Genomic DNA, 16,540 nt, shown 5'->3' with positions numbered 1-16,540 from the left:
TTTCCTGATATAAAAATGCAAGGACCGTTGCAAATTTCTTTTGGTTTCAGCACTTTTCTTATCACATAATTAAAATGCAATGGGAAAGCTGCACTTGCCTTTATTATTCATTTAAATTAGCAGGAAGAGGTCAGCAGCTGTGTTTATTGCTGGGTGTTGCTTTGGCTGGAGATACTCAGGGTGAGCAAAGGTTGTGTTGGCTGAGCACTGATCCTGAACTGCCCTTCATCTACTCCAGCTCCTCAGATCCTCACCTACATCACCCTTGTGGAGTCTGAGGATGATGCTCTCTGCTCATTCCCACCTGGACCAGATTCCTGGGATCTAACTGGTCCCAGAAACTGCTTAGAATAGCAAACAATGCTGAAGTTTGGGCTGGGATGGGAAATGGTGCTCTTAGAAAGTGCCCCACTCAATGCCAAAGGCAATTCTGCTGTCACAGAACGGCTCTTGTTGCCTTCCTCGTGGTCTCTTGGGGAGAGTGTCACTCTGACCTGTCCCCTTCGTGGCTCTGCATGTTCCTGTGGTTCTTTCCTCTGCTGGCTCATCTTTGGAGAGACACACACTCATGTTTTGGGAGGGATGCACGGGTTCTTGGTGTCACACTGGGCTCTGGTTTGAGGGTGAGCACAGCTTCTCTTGTTCTGGCTTTATTTGTATTCAAGGGCTGGACAAGGTGCTCAGAGCAGATTTCCCTCTGCTCCAGGGACATCCTGAGATGTGCCCTCAAGCCTTTTGTGCTCCTGCAGAGACATAGGGCATTCCTGAGCCCTTTCCCTTGGCCTTCCTGCAGCGAGGAGCTGTGTGAGGAAGAGTCAGGGCCAGTCTGACTGCACAAGACAAGGAGGAAAACCTTCAGGGCAGGCTTAGAGTTTCCATTTTCAGTTTTGCAGCCTGATTTCCCTGCCCAAACACAAATCACTTCACCTCTGATACTTCACTGTGCACCTGAGCTCTGACACAGAAAGGACCCTCAGTTGTCCCCAACTCTTCCTGGTCTCACTGCTCCCCTTCTCCGTGAGCTCAGGGGGTCACAGAAGGATCTGCAGGGAAATGCAAAGGGAATGGGAAGGGAAAAGGTGACCCTGCCATCCATCTTCACAGCACTAAGTGAACCTTGTCAGCTTTGTCCTCGCTGGCAGCACCCTGTCCCCTCTCTGCTCAGATCTGAGCACTCCTCTGAGCCGGCACAAAGGACAGACACACTCCAATCCAATTTGTTACACTTCCACCTTCCAGAGAGAGGGAGGAGAGGGGGAGTGAGGTAAAAATCCCATTAACTTTATCAAGCCTTCCAATCAGGAGCAGTGGTAAATGCAAACTCAGGAGACAGCTGCTGTGAAACCTTTATATTTCATTCAGCAGATAGTGTATCTTTTTATTGCACGCAGGAATTACTTCTTCTTTGCCTTTTTTTTTTTCCTCCTTTTTTTTAAGAAACAACCTTTCTGTTCAACTTAACTGGGAAAAAGGAAATTCCAGGGGCCTTTGACAAAGAAGTGCTTTTTTGAGCTGCAGCAATGCCTGGCTAGGCAGTGACTCTATGGGGAGATGGAAGGTGGGGAGATGTCACCCTGCACCTCAAATCCTATAGAAAATGTTACACCTCCCTCGTGCCTTCCCTCTGATCCAGATCTAGGAAGAGAGGAGAAACTCAGCTCTGTTTCTGGGGTGGAGAGAGGGTCACCTGTGCTGGGAATAAAAGTTCATCTCAGAACATGGAGCTGAAAGATGCCTGGGAAATATTTGTATGGAGTGAAGCACAGAATAACAAAATTCTTTGGGTGGGAAGGGATCTTAAAGATCAGCCAGTCCCACCCCTACCATGGGCAGGGACACCTCCCACTATCCCAGGCTGCTCCAAGCCCCATCCAACCTGGCCTTGGACACTTCCAGGGATCCAGGGGCAGCCAGAGCTTCTCTGGGCACCCTGTGCCAGGGCCTCATCATCCTCTGAGTAAATAATTTCGTCTTAAAATTTAATCTAAAACTCCCCTCTTTCCCTTTAAAGCCATTTTCCTTTGTCCTGGTATTCCAGGCCCTTGTCCAAAGTCCCTCTCCAGCTCTCTTAGAGCCCCTTCAAGCGCTGGAAGGTGCTCTAAAGATTCTCTGGAGTCTTGTCCAGGCTGGGCACCCCCAGCTCTCCCAGCCTATCTTCAGGAGACACACATGCAAACTGTCTTACCCTATATGTACTAAAGTTAGACCCAGTTTAAATGTTTCCAGCACTGCAGGGCTGGTGAGGTGGTGAAATCTCACCTGACACGGCCCACAGTGAACCTGAGACAGCATCACTTGAGTGCAAGCCAAGCCAGCAGCTCCCACCACCTCAGCACCACCTTTCAAAAATCATCTGAAACCCAGGGAAGAGCAAATGCCTCAGCATGAAGCCAAATTCCTGTTTTGTGATCCTCACACCTTTATGCTTTCCCAAAGATGGGGTGTTTCATGTGTGGAGAGATCTTTTAAAAATGGTAATAACAAAAATCGCCACCGTGGAAAGAAGTCTTTACTTACAGGGCTGCAATTTGGGGGTTTGGACTAAAATGTAACCTCAGGGTGTTCAAAATAAGGGCTTTTAGCTGACAACCCCCTCCAGGAGTTGCCTGGGCAACTGCCAAACATTGTGACATCTGCGACACACACAAGTCCCTCTGCCTGCAGCTACCCTGCATTTAACAGCTCAAAACAGCTCATTAGCTTGTTTCCTTTCTGCCATGTGCCCAATCTGGCCTGAGTGTGGACAGAAAGCCCAGAAAATGGTGATGGGAGCAGGAAATGATGCTGCTGTTTGAAAGCCACGGGTTTCAAGGCCAGGTTGCAGCCATCTGCTCTGCCCTGCTCTGCTCCAGCCCCTCTGCAGCCCTGAGCACCCAGCCCAGGGCAGGCTGATCCTGAGAGCTCAGTGATGATTCCTGAGGGCCAGCAGTGCTTTCTGCTCTCCCTTGCTGCCCTCAGTGCCTCTGAAGGATGCCAGGTGCCAACGAGCATCTTTTCCTTGTGGAAAAGCTTGGGATGGAGCTGTGGCTGGGTGTGTGGATCCTCTTCCTGCTTCAGCCATGCCAGCCCCGCTCCTCCCACCGTGTTATCTGCATTGCTGTTGGTGAGACTCTTCTGCTGGATAAGGGGTTTGTATTTGTATTTTAATTGTTTTTCCCCCCAACTGCATCATCAGTGCTCCTGGCCAGAGCTGCTCATTAGCCAGTCTGTTGTCACTGTGGTCAAGCCTGTCCTCTGAGGCGTGCACATGTTCATACCAACTTTCTGGAACTTTCTGGTCCTCAGCAGCACTCAGGAGGTCATAGAATCACAGAATGGGTTGGATGGGAAGGGATCTTAAAGTTCCAACCCCTTGCCATGGACACCTTCCACCAGACCAGGTTGCTTCCAGCCCTGTCCAGTCTGGTCTGGAAGAGGTCAGTATTTCTTAGAACAGCAGCAATTCTGGATGCAGAACTGTCAGGCTCCAGCTGGGACCCTGCACACACAAACTTCTCGTTCTCAGAACTACAGTAGAATCCAATTTATCCCTGTATTTACAATATGCAGGTAAAATTCCTGCATCTCATTATGGGCACCTTCTTCATCTTCTCAGCAGAATGAACACTTCCCAGTTGCGCCCAGTCTGAGATCTGAAGGAACTGGGCTGTGAGGTCAGGAGATGTGGCTGTGAACCCCACTTCTCTGCTCTGCTGTGCCTTGGCACCCTGCCCTGCCTTCCTCATGCTCACCCCACCTCTCACCACTCCCCTGCCGACTCACAGCAGCTCCAGAGCCATCGTGGGTCTTTTCTGGATGATGTACATGATCTGTTCTTTACTGCTGCTGGTTTTGGCAGCTTGTTTCATTATTCTAACTGCTTCTCATGAGCAGTTTCTGTCAGGAACTCCTCCCTCCCCTACACATACACGCACTCAGACACTTAACTTTAATCCCTGACCTCTCATTCCTGCCTTCATTATTGCTGTGAATTGTTTCTTGGCCTCGGTCCGCTCCTTCTCCTTTTGGTTCCTCTACAGCTTAGCTGGTTTTATAGACTCCATCATTTTCCAGCCCAGTCTCTTTCACTGAAGGTCACTGAGAGCAAATTCTGGCAGATTCAGCCACAGGGGAGTCCCCAGCCCTCCATCAGACACCTCAGCAATGCCCTGAGTAGATTTTTCTACATTTTTTCTTAGTAGTGGTACCACACCTGCCTGTGGACCCCAAATTCAGACACCCTCTCCTCCCAGCATCCTCACTCCAGGTATCCTTTTTCCAGGGGTCTTTGGCAAGAGAAAAAGAATAGTCCTACTCGTGCTTTTTCCAGAACCTTGTCCAAGATGAATTCCGTGGGCAGAAAAGCAGGGTACTGGTCTTTTTAAGTCCTCAGGGCCAGAGGTTTCCTAAACCAGGAGCATAAACATCAACATAATGTCCCCTCTGCCCTGTCACTGTCCCTCCTCGGCCTTGCAGGTTTTAACTTCTATAGTTTTCAAATCCTGTACTGCCTAGTGTGTTACTCTGAAGTTTCTTGTGGCCTGTTAGCTGCTGTTCTCTCATGCTGGTTAGACATAAAAAGCCACTTTAGGTTTGCTCTCCAAGGACACCTAGATTGTTCCAGGCCCCAAAATATGTAAACTAAGACCTCTGAAGGGGAGGGAAATCTTGGGGTAGTTACATCATCAACTTTGTAATTGGAGAATTGATCCTGATATACAAATGGACCAAACTTATAAAAGAGTGAAGAACTCGTGACCCAGGGTCCAGCTTGGGTGTAGCCTCTTGGCTCCCCGGGGAGGCCCTTCAATAAATACCTACCTTTATTCCCTTATTCTTTTCTAGTCTCTGTTTTTAGGTGGCCCTGCCCCAGCAAAGTGTCTGGATGGAGTTTGGCCATCTCCCCCCTGCCCTTTTCCCCCCTGGCTGGGAGCAATCTCCTACCCAGGTCCATGTCAGCAGCTTTGGGCCGGTGGGAGCAGGGCACGTTCTTGAAGATGGCATCGAGGATCTTCTCCTTGACCTGTGTGATGGTGTCGCAGTTCAGGATCTTCACTGGGATCTCGGGGCTGTTCACGTTGTCGGGGTTCACACAGCTCAGCACCTGAGAGAGAGGCACCACACATTTCGCAGCGGCACAGGAAGCCTCTGGCTGTCCCTCTTGTAGTGTTTGCATCCTACAAGAGGGATGTAGGGTGCAAGAGTGGGAAAAATGGGTGCCAAGAGTATTCCCTCCCTCAAGAGGGCACAGAGATGTGGTTTCACATGGGGGTATCTTCATTTTGCTTAATCATGGAGTCACAGAAGGATTTGGGTTGGAAGGGGCCTCAAAGGTCACCTCATTCCACCCCTGCCATGGGCAGGGACACCTTCCACTATCCTGATGCCTTTTCCTGGTCTTAAAATCAAGAGTCAAACACGGTTAGAAGGGGAAAAGGGATTTTACCTTGGTATTTATTTTAAGGATCCTTAGGTGCACACGTCCAGGTCATATGCATCGAAATGCACCCCGCAAAAAATGCCCACCCCAAGAGATTGGGTATATCATTATAGGTGTTACTAATTAGCATTTCTATCAAAGATTCCCCAATGAGAGGCTCGAGTGAGCCCCCCTCCCCACGGAGCCTTCCCCTGGATGGTTCTATCTTAGTTTACAGAATGTGTTCTGGAGAGGACCTTGGGGTCTGGGGCACACTGATCCCTACCTACAAAGCTTCTAAGATGTTTCGTCTCCTGGCTGAACAAACAAGTCCAAGCATGTAGGCAAAAAGAACTAAGAATACAGAAGTTGTAAAAAGGTATAACAGGGGTATAAAGAAAAGGCAAAAGTCATCATGGCATCACTCCCAGGCTGCTCCAAGCCCCATCCAGCCTGGCCTTGGACACTCCCAGGGATGGGGCAGCCACAGCTTTTCTGGACAATCTGTGCCAGGCCCTCACCACCCTCACAGGGAAGAATTTCTTTTTAATAACAGAAAACCCATGAACACCAGCTGAGGTCCTGGTGCTTTCAGTAAAAAATGCTCATTGAGATGTCAAGGTGACCTAGTTCAGGAGTGGCCTCCTTGCATTGCTACCTGGTTTTGATAATTCCAATGAAAAGCCTTAAGTTTGTCCATCTGCACACCATGGAACTGAGCAGAACCTTCTCAAAGGAATGTTATTAATCTGAAATGCAGGGCTTCTTAAAAAGTGAAACACAAACCAACATCAACTTTTGCTTTCACATACAGAAGAAAATCTGCCCAGATGGAGAGGCCTCTCTTTTCTCAGAAGGAAAATTTAATTTTCTCCACTCTGTCCAAGAGTAAATGCAAAGCATGTGGTGAGGAGGGATACCTAAACACAGAGTATTTAACAGCAATGTCCCTGCTAACCCTTGGCTGTGTCTCTGTTGACCATTTCTGGTTGCAGAAGTGTGAGGTCTATAAAGTTTTATAAACTTAGCACACCTTTGCACTTGAAAGCGGTGTTCACTGATGCTCCAGGCTGTACATGCTCATTAAATGTTCCTGTGGCACTTTTACAAGTGCAGATATGTTGGTTTTGGTGCCTTAGACAAATTTTAACTTGACCAAAATTCCCTTCTGTAGCATGCAAGAGGTGCTGGACTCTCCACCACCTTCCATCTTGACCTCCTAAAATGCAGTGGGAACTCAAAAACGGGGTGAAATCCTATCAGTCTAATTACACACTCCCTCACCAGGCTCCTTTTGGTGATGTTATGCTCAACTAAGAGGAACTTGTGAAGATACTGTTTACAAAGAGCTCTGTGATCTTGCTGGATGAAAGGGGAGATGTAAACAGGAGATATTGATTAGCTCATAATGCTATTATTTATATGTCACTTCCAGAAGTATTGAAAAAGCATCAATTCAGATAGTAATAATGGCACAGATTTACAGTTCTGGGGCATCTTTCATCTTGAAGGATCACAGAATTGTACATAAAAGGCACTGTTGAAATGAATCCAGTGTTGAAGGTCATCAGTTGGTGTTGCCCTCTGCAGTCCTCCTGGGTTATGCCCATTCCCAGCCCACAGAAACCTCTTCCTCTGCAAACTCCTTGAGTACATCCAGAAAATCCCACCTGATTGCTGAGAGCCCGTACTGGTGTTTAGTTTATGGTTGGACTCAATGATCTTAAAGATGTTTACCAGCTTAAACTATTCTATTCCACAGCTGTAGGGAAATGGAGCAATGATGGCAGCCTGGGACAGCTCTTTGGGGGCACACCTGGTTCTGGGGACCAAGTTACTCTTCAGGTTACTCTCTCAGTGGTCTGAGCTCAGCTAAAATGAGCTGGTGCCAGTCAGGGCAAGCTGTGTGGTGTGATAAATCTCCGGGACAAACAGCTGGATTTTGGCTCAGTCCCGCACAGAAGGCACTTGGTGTTCTCTAAAATGATCTGACCTGCCCTGCCAGGCCAACACCTGGTGCAGAAGACCCAACATCTCCTGCAGGTGCTGACCAGTGTCCCCCACACCAGAACTCACCATCCGGCTGGAAGGTGACAATGGTGATTGGCTCTTGGTTATCCTTGAATTTCACAGAGTGCCAGCTTTAGAAGGTGTCAGGAAAACTCTGCCTGAGTGAACCACGTTCATTCACACCCTGACTACAGCAATCCTTTCCTCTTTTCCAGCTCAGCTGGAAGAAGATGGAGCAGGGAAGGCAATTTTTCAAAGGGCTATTCTTGTGTTTCAAGCACAGATGGGGCAGTTGGTCACTGCTGAAAAATCCTAAACTCCTGTGTGTTCATTACAACGACTGCCAAGGGTCTCCCTCCAACATTTTAGGGAATTCAAACACCAGTTATGGAAGCCAATCCCATTCCCAGAGCACTGTGGCGTTGGCATATATTCCCCAGGCTTTACACCATCTTTCCATTGGAGTTTTCCAAGCTGTTCTCATGTGGAGCATGAAACTTTTCTCTGTACTCATAACAAACAAGCCAGAGAACAAATCCCACTGCTCCTGCAGTGCTGCTCAGAGACTTCAACACAGTCTTTGATGTCAGCTGGTGGGGAAGAGACCCCATGATGGCCTGGGTTGTAGTCCTACAGGATTGGTCACTCTGAGGGAAGTTTTGTGATGTTGATCCCCTACACAGTCACTGGTGCTGATCCATCACCCACCACCTTCCTTTGGGCTTCAGGGTCACTCAAGGATGTGGCTATTTTGGTACTGAGAGGACACCAGCACTCGGCACTGCTGTTTTGTCACTCACTGAGGTCTTTGTCCTACCAGTTGTGGGGTCATCATGGCAAGGAATGGGAATGGGAGCTCGGAGAAATAATCTCCGAGCCCTGCTCTCCCCCTGACTCTGTGTGACCTTGGGATATCTCATTTCTCTGGATTTGTGTTTATTGACCTTTTACTCCATCCTTGGGCTTTTTTTATCTGCCAGCCCTCCCAGCCATGAGCTGTCTCTGAGTGTCTGTGTACATGCAAAGCTTGGCTCAGCTAATCCCAGATCTCCACTACAGATTAGTGGCATTTAAATTATAAAGGCACAGTTTGTGATCACTCACATGGTGACCCTGGTTCTGAGTTTAAATGGTTTTTCCTGAGACCAGAACATCTCTACAGTTCCTGTCCCAGGGACAGAAATCCTTCTCTCCCTTCCAGATTAGGCTGGAAAGTTCCATGGGGTTTTCATACAGTGAGGTTTGGTGGAGAAAAAGGAGAAAGACCCCAAAAAAAGCCAAGCATAGGAAAGCCTTCTGAGAATTATAGAATTATAGAATGGGTTAGGTTGGAAGAAACTTTAAAAATCATCTCATTCCAACCCCCTGCCATGGGCAGGGACACCTTCCACTATCCCAGGGTGCTCCAAGCTCCGTCCAAGCTGGCCTTGAACACTTCCAGGGATGGGGCAGCCGCAGCTTCTCTGGGCACCCTGTGCCAGGGCCTCCCCACTCTCACAGGGAAGAATTTTTTTCTAATTTCTGATCTAAACATACTCTCTTCAGTTTGAAGGCATTCCCTCTTGTCCTGTCACTCCAGGCCTCTGTAAATAGTCTTTCTCCATTTTTCTGTGGGAATTCCCATATTACAAACACTGAATCAGTTCTTGATTTATTTCATTACTCTATATTTTTAATAAAAGATGTCAGGCACCTCAAGCAAGGTAGAGGAAGGACAAAATAAAACAGAAATAAAGAGAAACAGAAATGAAGAACAATCCTATTCATATTCTGCTTCTTCTTAATCTCCTTCGCCAGAGCCGATCTCTGTAAATCTGCTGAGATTCCTATCGGGATATATTTGTCTGCTCTTGAGATGTAAGAGGGAGTGCTGATTGTCATCAAACAGCACAAAGCCAGCGGAGGAGAGCTTTGTTCAGCCTGATGTATAATTACTACCCTTTGCTGGCTGCTTTAGATCAAGCCTAAAAGGATCGGGGGGATTTCCTTCGGTGAACGTGATCACTCTGTGGCTGCATTTTTTCTCCTTTCTGCTCATTTTCTCCATGTGTGATCAGTCCTCTGAATTTTTAGACTGCCACATGCAACAGCAGAGAAGCACCATGCTGCCAATTTAGTAGGAAAGTCATGTTTTTAATATGCAAAATAAAGCTGTGGCCATCTTTAAGAATTAAGTCCATCCCCTTGTCAGACTTGGATTCAGTCGAAGCTCAGCTCTAGACTGGAGTTAAAGAACACAAAAGGGCATTTCTAGCATCAGCCCACCTGAGCTAAAGTCTAAGACAGGTTAAGGTCTAAGACTTGGAACTAAATGATCTCTAGCTACCCCTCCAACCCAAACCATCCCATGATTCTGGGATTGGACTCGGCTCTCAGAGGTATCTGGAGCTAAGTGAAATGAACGTCCCTAGTTTGAAAGTGCAAATAAAATAATGTGATCCATTTAGAGCATCTTCTGACTGTCCTAAAATTTGGGATTTGCTGAGAATAAAGATGAGAAATAGAAAAATTACGAAGATCATTGGAGGCTTAGAAAGTGCTCTTCACCCAGCAGAGACTTAGAAGCTCAGTGGATTTAATGCACCCAGGAAAGAAGGAAGGCCCACAAACACACTAAGAAGAGATATCTAATGCTCTTTAATTGATGCTCTTTAATCGAGTGGGAAGAGGGTGTAATCTCAGAGCGGAAGCTAAAGCTGCACATATGCAACGTGTATCTTGCACCATGCAGACAGTTCCATTTTGAGGCAAATGGCTCAGTGACAGGGATTTTTTTTCCCCTTGAAATCTTTAAATCAAGTTCCTTTTTCTTTGACTTGTGCTTTCTCAAGAGGGAGGGCTGCACCAGCTCTAGAGCTGACCTAATAGGTCCCTGCACTGTGTACCTCTAACTGTTTCTTGATGCTGAAATTCTCATTGGAGAAACACATATTTAATTTTAATAGTCAGCCTTCAGCAGCATTTCCCTGCTGGGATACAGGAATAAATCATCCCAGAGGGTCAATCACTGGCTTCTGCTCTCTAAATCCCCTTTATCCAGAAGATTCTGGACAAGTCCATGGGAAGAGGTGCCCAGAGCACTCACCAGGGTCTTGTAGTCAATCTGCTGTCGGATGAGCTTGTCCTCACTCAGCGAGTACCGGGCCTCCCCTGTGATGGAGTCGATGGGCCCCTTCTCCATCTGCTGCTTGATGGCACAGAAAAGGGAGAAGAGAGGTTCTCCAGCACACTCCTGCAGGGATGAAAGGTAACCATGACGTGAAACTAGAGGACAGAACTGAGAATCCAACCTGGGCATCCCAGTGACTGCCTTGGTTTGCCATCCCAAATCACTCATGATGGATACATCAATGGGAACCAGCCTATTCCAATAGCACAGGATCAGAGGTGACCCTCCACTTCCCCAGAGTACAACCAGCCCTTGGGCATATGGTGTGACCCTTGGGCATGGTCCTGTGCAGGGCTGGGAGTTGGACTCGATGATCCTTGTGGGTCCCTTCCAGCTCAGGATATTCTGTGACTCTGTGGGTGTCCTGTCATGGGACAAAGGTGTCATTGTTCCCTGGCAATGCTGGGTTTGTTCAAGTGGTTGCCACCAGGCCAGAGCTTTGCCCTGAAGCAGGTGGTGGGATAGGTCCCTGACGACCTGGAAGCAGGTTTTAAATGCAGATGGATGGCTGGTGCTCCACCCTGGGTGTCTGGTTGGAGTCCACAGACTCCCTGAGCACTCTCATGCTGAAGGCAGATGTGTTCCTGGACCTGTGTGGTGGTGACAGATGTGCGGGGCCCAGCACAGGACAGCAACTAGCAGCCCCAGGCAGGCACAGCAAAGCTCATCTGTCCCTAATTACTCCTCACCATTCCCACTCACTGCTGTCCTCTTCTGACACTTTTCCTCCCTTGCTGCCCTCCCTCAGTTCCATGCTGCCCAACTCTCTGCTCCTGCCTCCCTTCCCCTTCATCCCTTCCTTCTTTCTCCCCTCCTCGCCCTCTCCTCTTGTGTCCCAACTCAAGGAGCGAGGTCATTTTCCTCTGGTATAAATCCCAGCGAAAACAAGTTAAAAATCGGAAGCAAAGTGGCGCCTTTTTCAGTCCCTACACCTGTCTCCCACTTAATTAGCTTATCTGCCAGCAGCATATTGCTTCTGTGTGCCTGTCTCCTGCCCTTATCAGGCCTCTGTTCAGGCTAAGGCAAGAAGACAAGTAGCTGAGTGGGGTGAAAAAAGCCTATTACAAAAGCAGCTCTTTAGAGAGTCACCTCCTTATATCCTTTCCTTTCAGCTGAAAGCGGGGATCTGATACTGAAGTCACTGAAATTACCTTCCAGGGACCTTCAAAACTTTCCCCTGTGCTCATCCTTGAACTGGTCGTGCCTGAGGAAGGCTCAGGGGGATTGGGTTTTATTTGTAAAGCCTTGAATTGCCAGGCAGAGGTGGTTATTCTGTCCAAACGAGGATGTGAGGTGGGAGGATATTTAGCAGCTGCAGTGGGAGTGGGGGAGAGGTGCAGAGCTCAGCTCCTTCCAAAAAGGCTGGCCCTGAGCTTGGTGCCTTGGCAATTGAGATTCTTGAGGCTCAATGTGGGTCCCCAAGGGGAAATTGGATCCCCCAGCAGTCAGTGGCAGGGCCTAAAGACTGAAAGACTTTTTTAACTGCACAAACCCCAAGGAGACCTTCCAGGAGGAATGAGAGAGCTCAGGGAGTGCCTCAAATTCTTCCACTCAAGTTCTTTCACACAGCTTTGCTCACGAGCATCCTTCTACTCCTCCTGGGGCTGGGTCTCATTTCTGCCTTTGAGCTGGGGTGGAAGGAGATCTCACTCCACTGTGCACTGAAAATATGGGTCACCACATGATGGAGACCTCAGTCTGCTGGTAAAAGGACAGCATTTTCCACACAGGTCTCAGTCAGGCTCTGAAATCCTCCCCATTTTGGCACTGACCCTTAGATCCCACCTCTCTACAAGGGAGAGACCAAAAGGCTGCCTCTCTAACGAAGCATCCTTCTTTGTTCTCCCTGGGTCAGAAAACAGCCCATCTCCTATTAGGCAGTGACCTCCTTCCAGAGGCAAAAGAAAAAGCCTTTAACTTTATATCTGGCAAGTTTTCACCCCAACTGAACCTCACCAAGAAGAAATGCATTAAAGCAGCAGTTTTTCCAGGCATGCTGCTCCTCTTACCTTGAGGAACTTGTAGAGGAGGAAGGTGAACCAGTTGGTGAGCATTTTCTCAGCCACAGACTCTGTCCTAAAGTTGACCAGGGAGAAAAAAGCAAATTGGAAATGTGTTAGTCATGCTGGTCCTACCAAAATACTGTCCTTGTCCATCTTCCTGCCCAGTGGGAAGTCTGGCGTGGCACCATCAGGATTTAGCACATCCTAAGTTCCCTGTTTCAGTTTTGGATTTAGGAAACCTGCAGGAAAGTCCTTGCTGCCCTGCTGATTCTCTTGTGACTACAAGTCGCTTTTTGTCTGTTTTCAGTTTCTCCAACAACTAAAAGGAGTTGACGACATTTGAGGGAATCTTCTCCAAAGAGCTCGGAGGGGATAAATCCATCAAATCTAAGGAGCTCAGAGCGAGGCCATATGTCAAGTATGCTGTATAAATACTCAGGAGAGACAGATCTAAGTCTCCAGGGAACGGTTATCTGGCACTGCCTATCTCCCTGGCATTTGGGAGTGATTATTCTCCTCAATGTGTCAATGTGGCACATACACGGAGCTCATCCTTTTGCCCTTGAGCACGCTGTCCTCAATCGAAGAAAAATCCATCTCGAAGCTTCAGGGTGAGCTTCTCCTACAGAAACACTGACTCGGACCTGTAAATATGGTGTGGGCATCAGGAACATGGGATAAACCTGTGCTGGCTCCACTACATGCACTGACTGGAGAAAAACCAAGAGAAACCTAGAGAAACTTGGAGAAACCAAGAAAAAAGAGGAGTCCCTGCCTGGGTGAATTAAAGTGGGTCCTCCTTGTCCTGGCTCTCACCAAAGCCATGCAGAGGTTCTCGCTTCTTGTCGTTGTTTTTCTCTGCCCTGAAAATCTCTTTGGGGCCATAGATTTCATGTGAGATGAGCACTGGACACAGGTGAGGTGGGAAAATCACTTCTGCCAGCTCCTTCCTTCCATCAAACACCTCCAAAACTGCAAAACATTCCCTTTCACTAATGGGTGGGAAGGGAAGCATCCCTTCCCTTTGAATCCAGCTGCTCCAAAGAGCTGTCTGAGGCACTCACACCAACATCTAACCCAAGGCATTTAGATATTCACATGTTCTGTTCTGGTGCTGCTCAGTGCAGGACTTACTTCCCTGACTTCTCCTGGTGTTTCCAGGGTTTGGAACAGTGGATGTGCCTTCTTTGTTCCCTGGCTGTCCTCCCAAAGGCCATGATTCATTTCCAAAAAAGAGGATTTGAGTTAAAAGAGAACTGGAAGAAGGAGAAAGAGGAAAGATGGATTGCTCAGGACAAGACAGGAATGAGCAGCAAGGGAACACAAAGGGATAGAAAAAGGGGAAGGAAAAGGAGGAATTGAAGGGGGGAGGCAGTTGGAAGGAGGCAGTGCCATCGAGCATCAGAGGAGAAGCACAGACAAGAAGCCTGGGGTCAGCTGGAGGGTGGTCACCAGCCTGGCTGTAGGACTTGAATCACATCAGGGAGTTAACAGACGCCAAAGCAAAGTCCAGTCTCTGCCCCTGGCATTGCTGCCCTGAATGCCAGGAAGTGCCTTCTGCTCCTTTTTTGCTGGTTCTCCACAGTGGGCTGTGTGCCAGATGAAAAACCTCCCAGCCCAGCAGGCACCAGAGGTCTCCTCTGTGTCCAAGCGATCCATCGTAATCAACTGAGGGCTCCTCAGAGTCAGCTCTGAGCAGTGGCAAAGGACACTCATCTCCAGAAGACTCCCCCTGATTTTATTTAGGGTCCTTGAACCAGGAGGGTTGGTTCAGTCTGTGAAAAGGAGATGAATCTGATCCTAAAGGGGGAAGAGGCAGCACTTCCCTAGGCAGGGAAAGTACATTAATTACAGAGCAGTGGATTCCTAATTCGAGGTTTCCCACAGAACTGTGGAGTTTAGACCAGGCCAAGAAGCACCAATCCAAGCTTGTTCCCTGTATGAAACCAGTTCTGTTGTCCTGCTCTTCTGCTGATTTCCATGAACTCCCAGCTCTGGGAGAGAAATGAGATCCCACAATGCAGCTGAAGGCTCTCCATGTGTCCGTAGTTAACTCAGGAACAAGAAACAAAGCTGGGAAATCCATGTCCCAGGCAGGAGATGGAAGAAGTTGACGTCCTCTCACCAGGGATTTAATACACCATGTATGTGATGTTAATTTAGGTCCTACACAACCTGATTGGAGTTTTCAGGTTAAAAGGAAATATAAGCATAAATTAACATTGTAAGCACGCAAAGAGCTCAAAATAAGCATTGAGCTTTTTCTGTCCTTATGAAACTTTCTGGAGGATCCACATGAAAATCCAAAGGTGGATTAGTTCTGTAACTTTTTATCACTGACTACTTTTTGGTTAGGGAGGAGAATGGAGCAAGATCTACATCTCCAAAGATTACAATGTTTATGAGGGCACAGCCTTCCCAGCCCGGCTCCCTCCATGCCCAGGCATCCTTACCTGCGGAGCAGCAGCTTGGGGTGGTTCTTGCTCTCCAGGTTTTTGTCTATGAGGTCAGCCAGGAGCTGTTTGAGGACGTCGGTGGCGTACTCCAGCTTGCTCTGCAGCACCGTCATGATCAGCGAGGCCACGTTGCCGCGGTCCCGCATGGAGAAGCTGCGCTGCGACTCCAGCGTGCGGATGAAGGACAGCAGGAAAACTTTGTTGTTGATGAGCTGGGCAAAGAGCTTCAGGCCTTTCTCTACCCTCTCCTGCCGGTAGCCAGGGACCTGCACAAGAAGAAAGGGAGTTTTTCCCTCTCCTCATTTTCCCACTGTCAGACCTCCCATTGTCACACCCCCTTTGCTATCTCTTCTCTCGTCACTCCAGCTCCTCCAGCTAAGGACAGACCGGAAGAGAATCCATACATCATCTAATGATTAGGAAGTCTGAGAAGACTCCCAGCCACATCCAGATGATTTTTCTAACCCTGTGTTTCTGTCTCTGAATAGTACATCCAAAACGGATTTCTAGTGCCTTAAGGTGTCACCGTGCCACTGTTATATTGTTATTTTAGTCAGACTGAAGTCTTACTCTGATTTCATCCAAAACTTCTTTCTCACCCCTGCAAGAAACCTGCTCGCAGAGGTTTGGGGTTCAGCTTTAGGGAACAGGGAGAGGCAGCAAGAGAGTGAACGGGAAGAGGCCAGGGTGAGGTTTTGAGGAGATGAAGAGGTGCAGTGAGGCAGTGGCCGGGATGGTGGCCATGCAGCTGGGCCTTGTTTTGAAGAGCAAGGCAGGTGAAGGTGTGAGAGGACACTCTGAGCTGCAGTAGAACCCCTGGGTTTGGGAGCTGAGGTGTTTTGGACACAGAGAGATTGATAAGTCTCATATTTCTTAACTGAGAGGATGGTGAACTCATTTTTATATGGAAGAATTTAGGACCTCAGTGCTGGAGCCTGGCTCCACAGTGGCCTTTTTGTCCTTCTGGCTCTAGGCATTAATGGAACCTAAATAGAGAACCTCAGACTCATCCCTCCATGCTGCTGAAGCTGTTCCAGCCCTTGAAGAAGCTTCCTCGGAAGCTGGAGGGTCTCACCACAGAGCAACACATGTCATCAAGGCATATATGAATTAATAACCACCCAAAGCTGGCACTTTATTACAAAATAAGTTGGCTTGCCTAAACAGCCAAGCAATGCAAGGCCCCTCATTGAGTCATTACTTTCTCATTCTGGAAATTAGAGTTCTCAACTCTTTTTGCGTCCAACAAATAAATTACTTCTTAAATAGCTTGAGACAACCAACCAACCAACCAACAAACCACCACCACCCATCCCGCCAATAATTATTTTTAACTCACTTGCTTGAACATTTAATATTGTCTATCCCTGGGTTATTATGGAGAATTAAAACAAAATAACAAGAAAAGTATTTTGCACTGCATCTGGAAGCAGTTAATTAGCAAATGAACTGGAAATAAGTAAGACCTCCTCTCTGCGGGATCTGTGCTGGGGCCTTTTGCAAT

General features: G+C 48.0%; 1 protein-coding gene across 3 annotated transcripts in view; it reads right to left on the bottom strand.

Annotated features, from left to right (window-relative positions):
* Positions 1 to 16,540, bottom strand: part of PLXNA4 (plexin A4) — a 421,812-nt gene that overhangs the window by 26,645 nt on the left and 378,627 nt on the right. For all 3 annotated transcript variants that reach the window (XM_010410007.4, XM_039570440.1, XM_010410006.4), the window contains exons 22-25: positions 15,034 to 15,302; positions 12,587 to 12,653; positions 10,494 to 10,640; positions 4,924 to 5,083 (exon numbers count right to left, since the gene is read on the bottom strand). In XM_010410007.4, the coding sequence (XP_010408309.2) occupies positions 4,924 to 5,083; positions 10,494 to 10,640; positions 12,587 to 12,653; positions 15,034 to 15,302 (643 nt within the window). The remainder of the gene's footprint in view (positions 1 to 4,923; positions 5,084 to 10,493; positions 10,641 to 12,586; positions 12,654 to 15,033; positions 15,303 to 16,540) is intronic.

The sequence above is a fragment of the Corvus cornix genome, chromosome 1A (assembly GCF_000738735.6).
Source record: "Corvus cornix cornix isolate S_Up_H32 chromosome 1A, ASM73873v5, whole genome shotgun sequence".
NCBI lineage: Eukaryota > Metazoa > Chordata > Aves > Passeriformes > Corvidae > Corvus > Corvus cornix.
The sequence above is the reverse complement of the archived record's forward strand: the minus strand, read 5'-3'. Positions and strand labels throughout refer to the sequence as shown.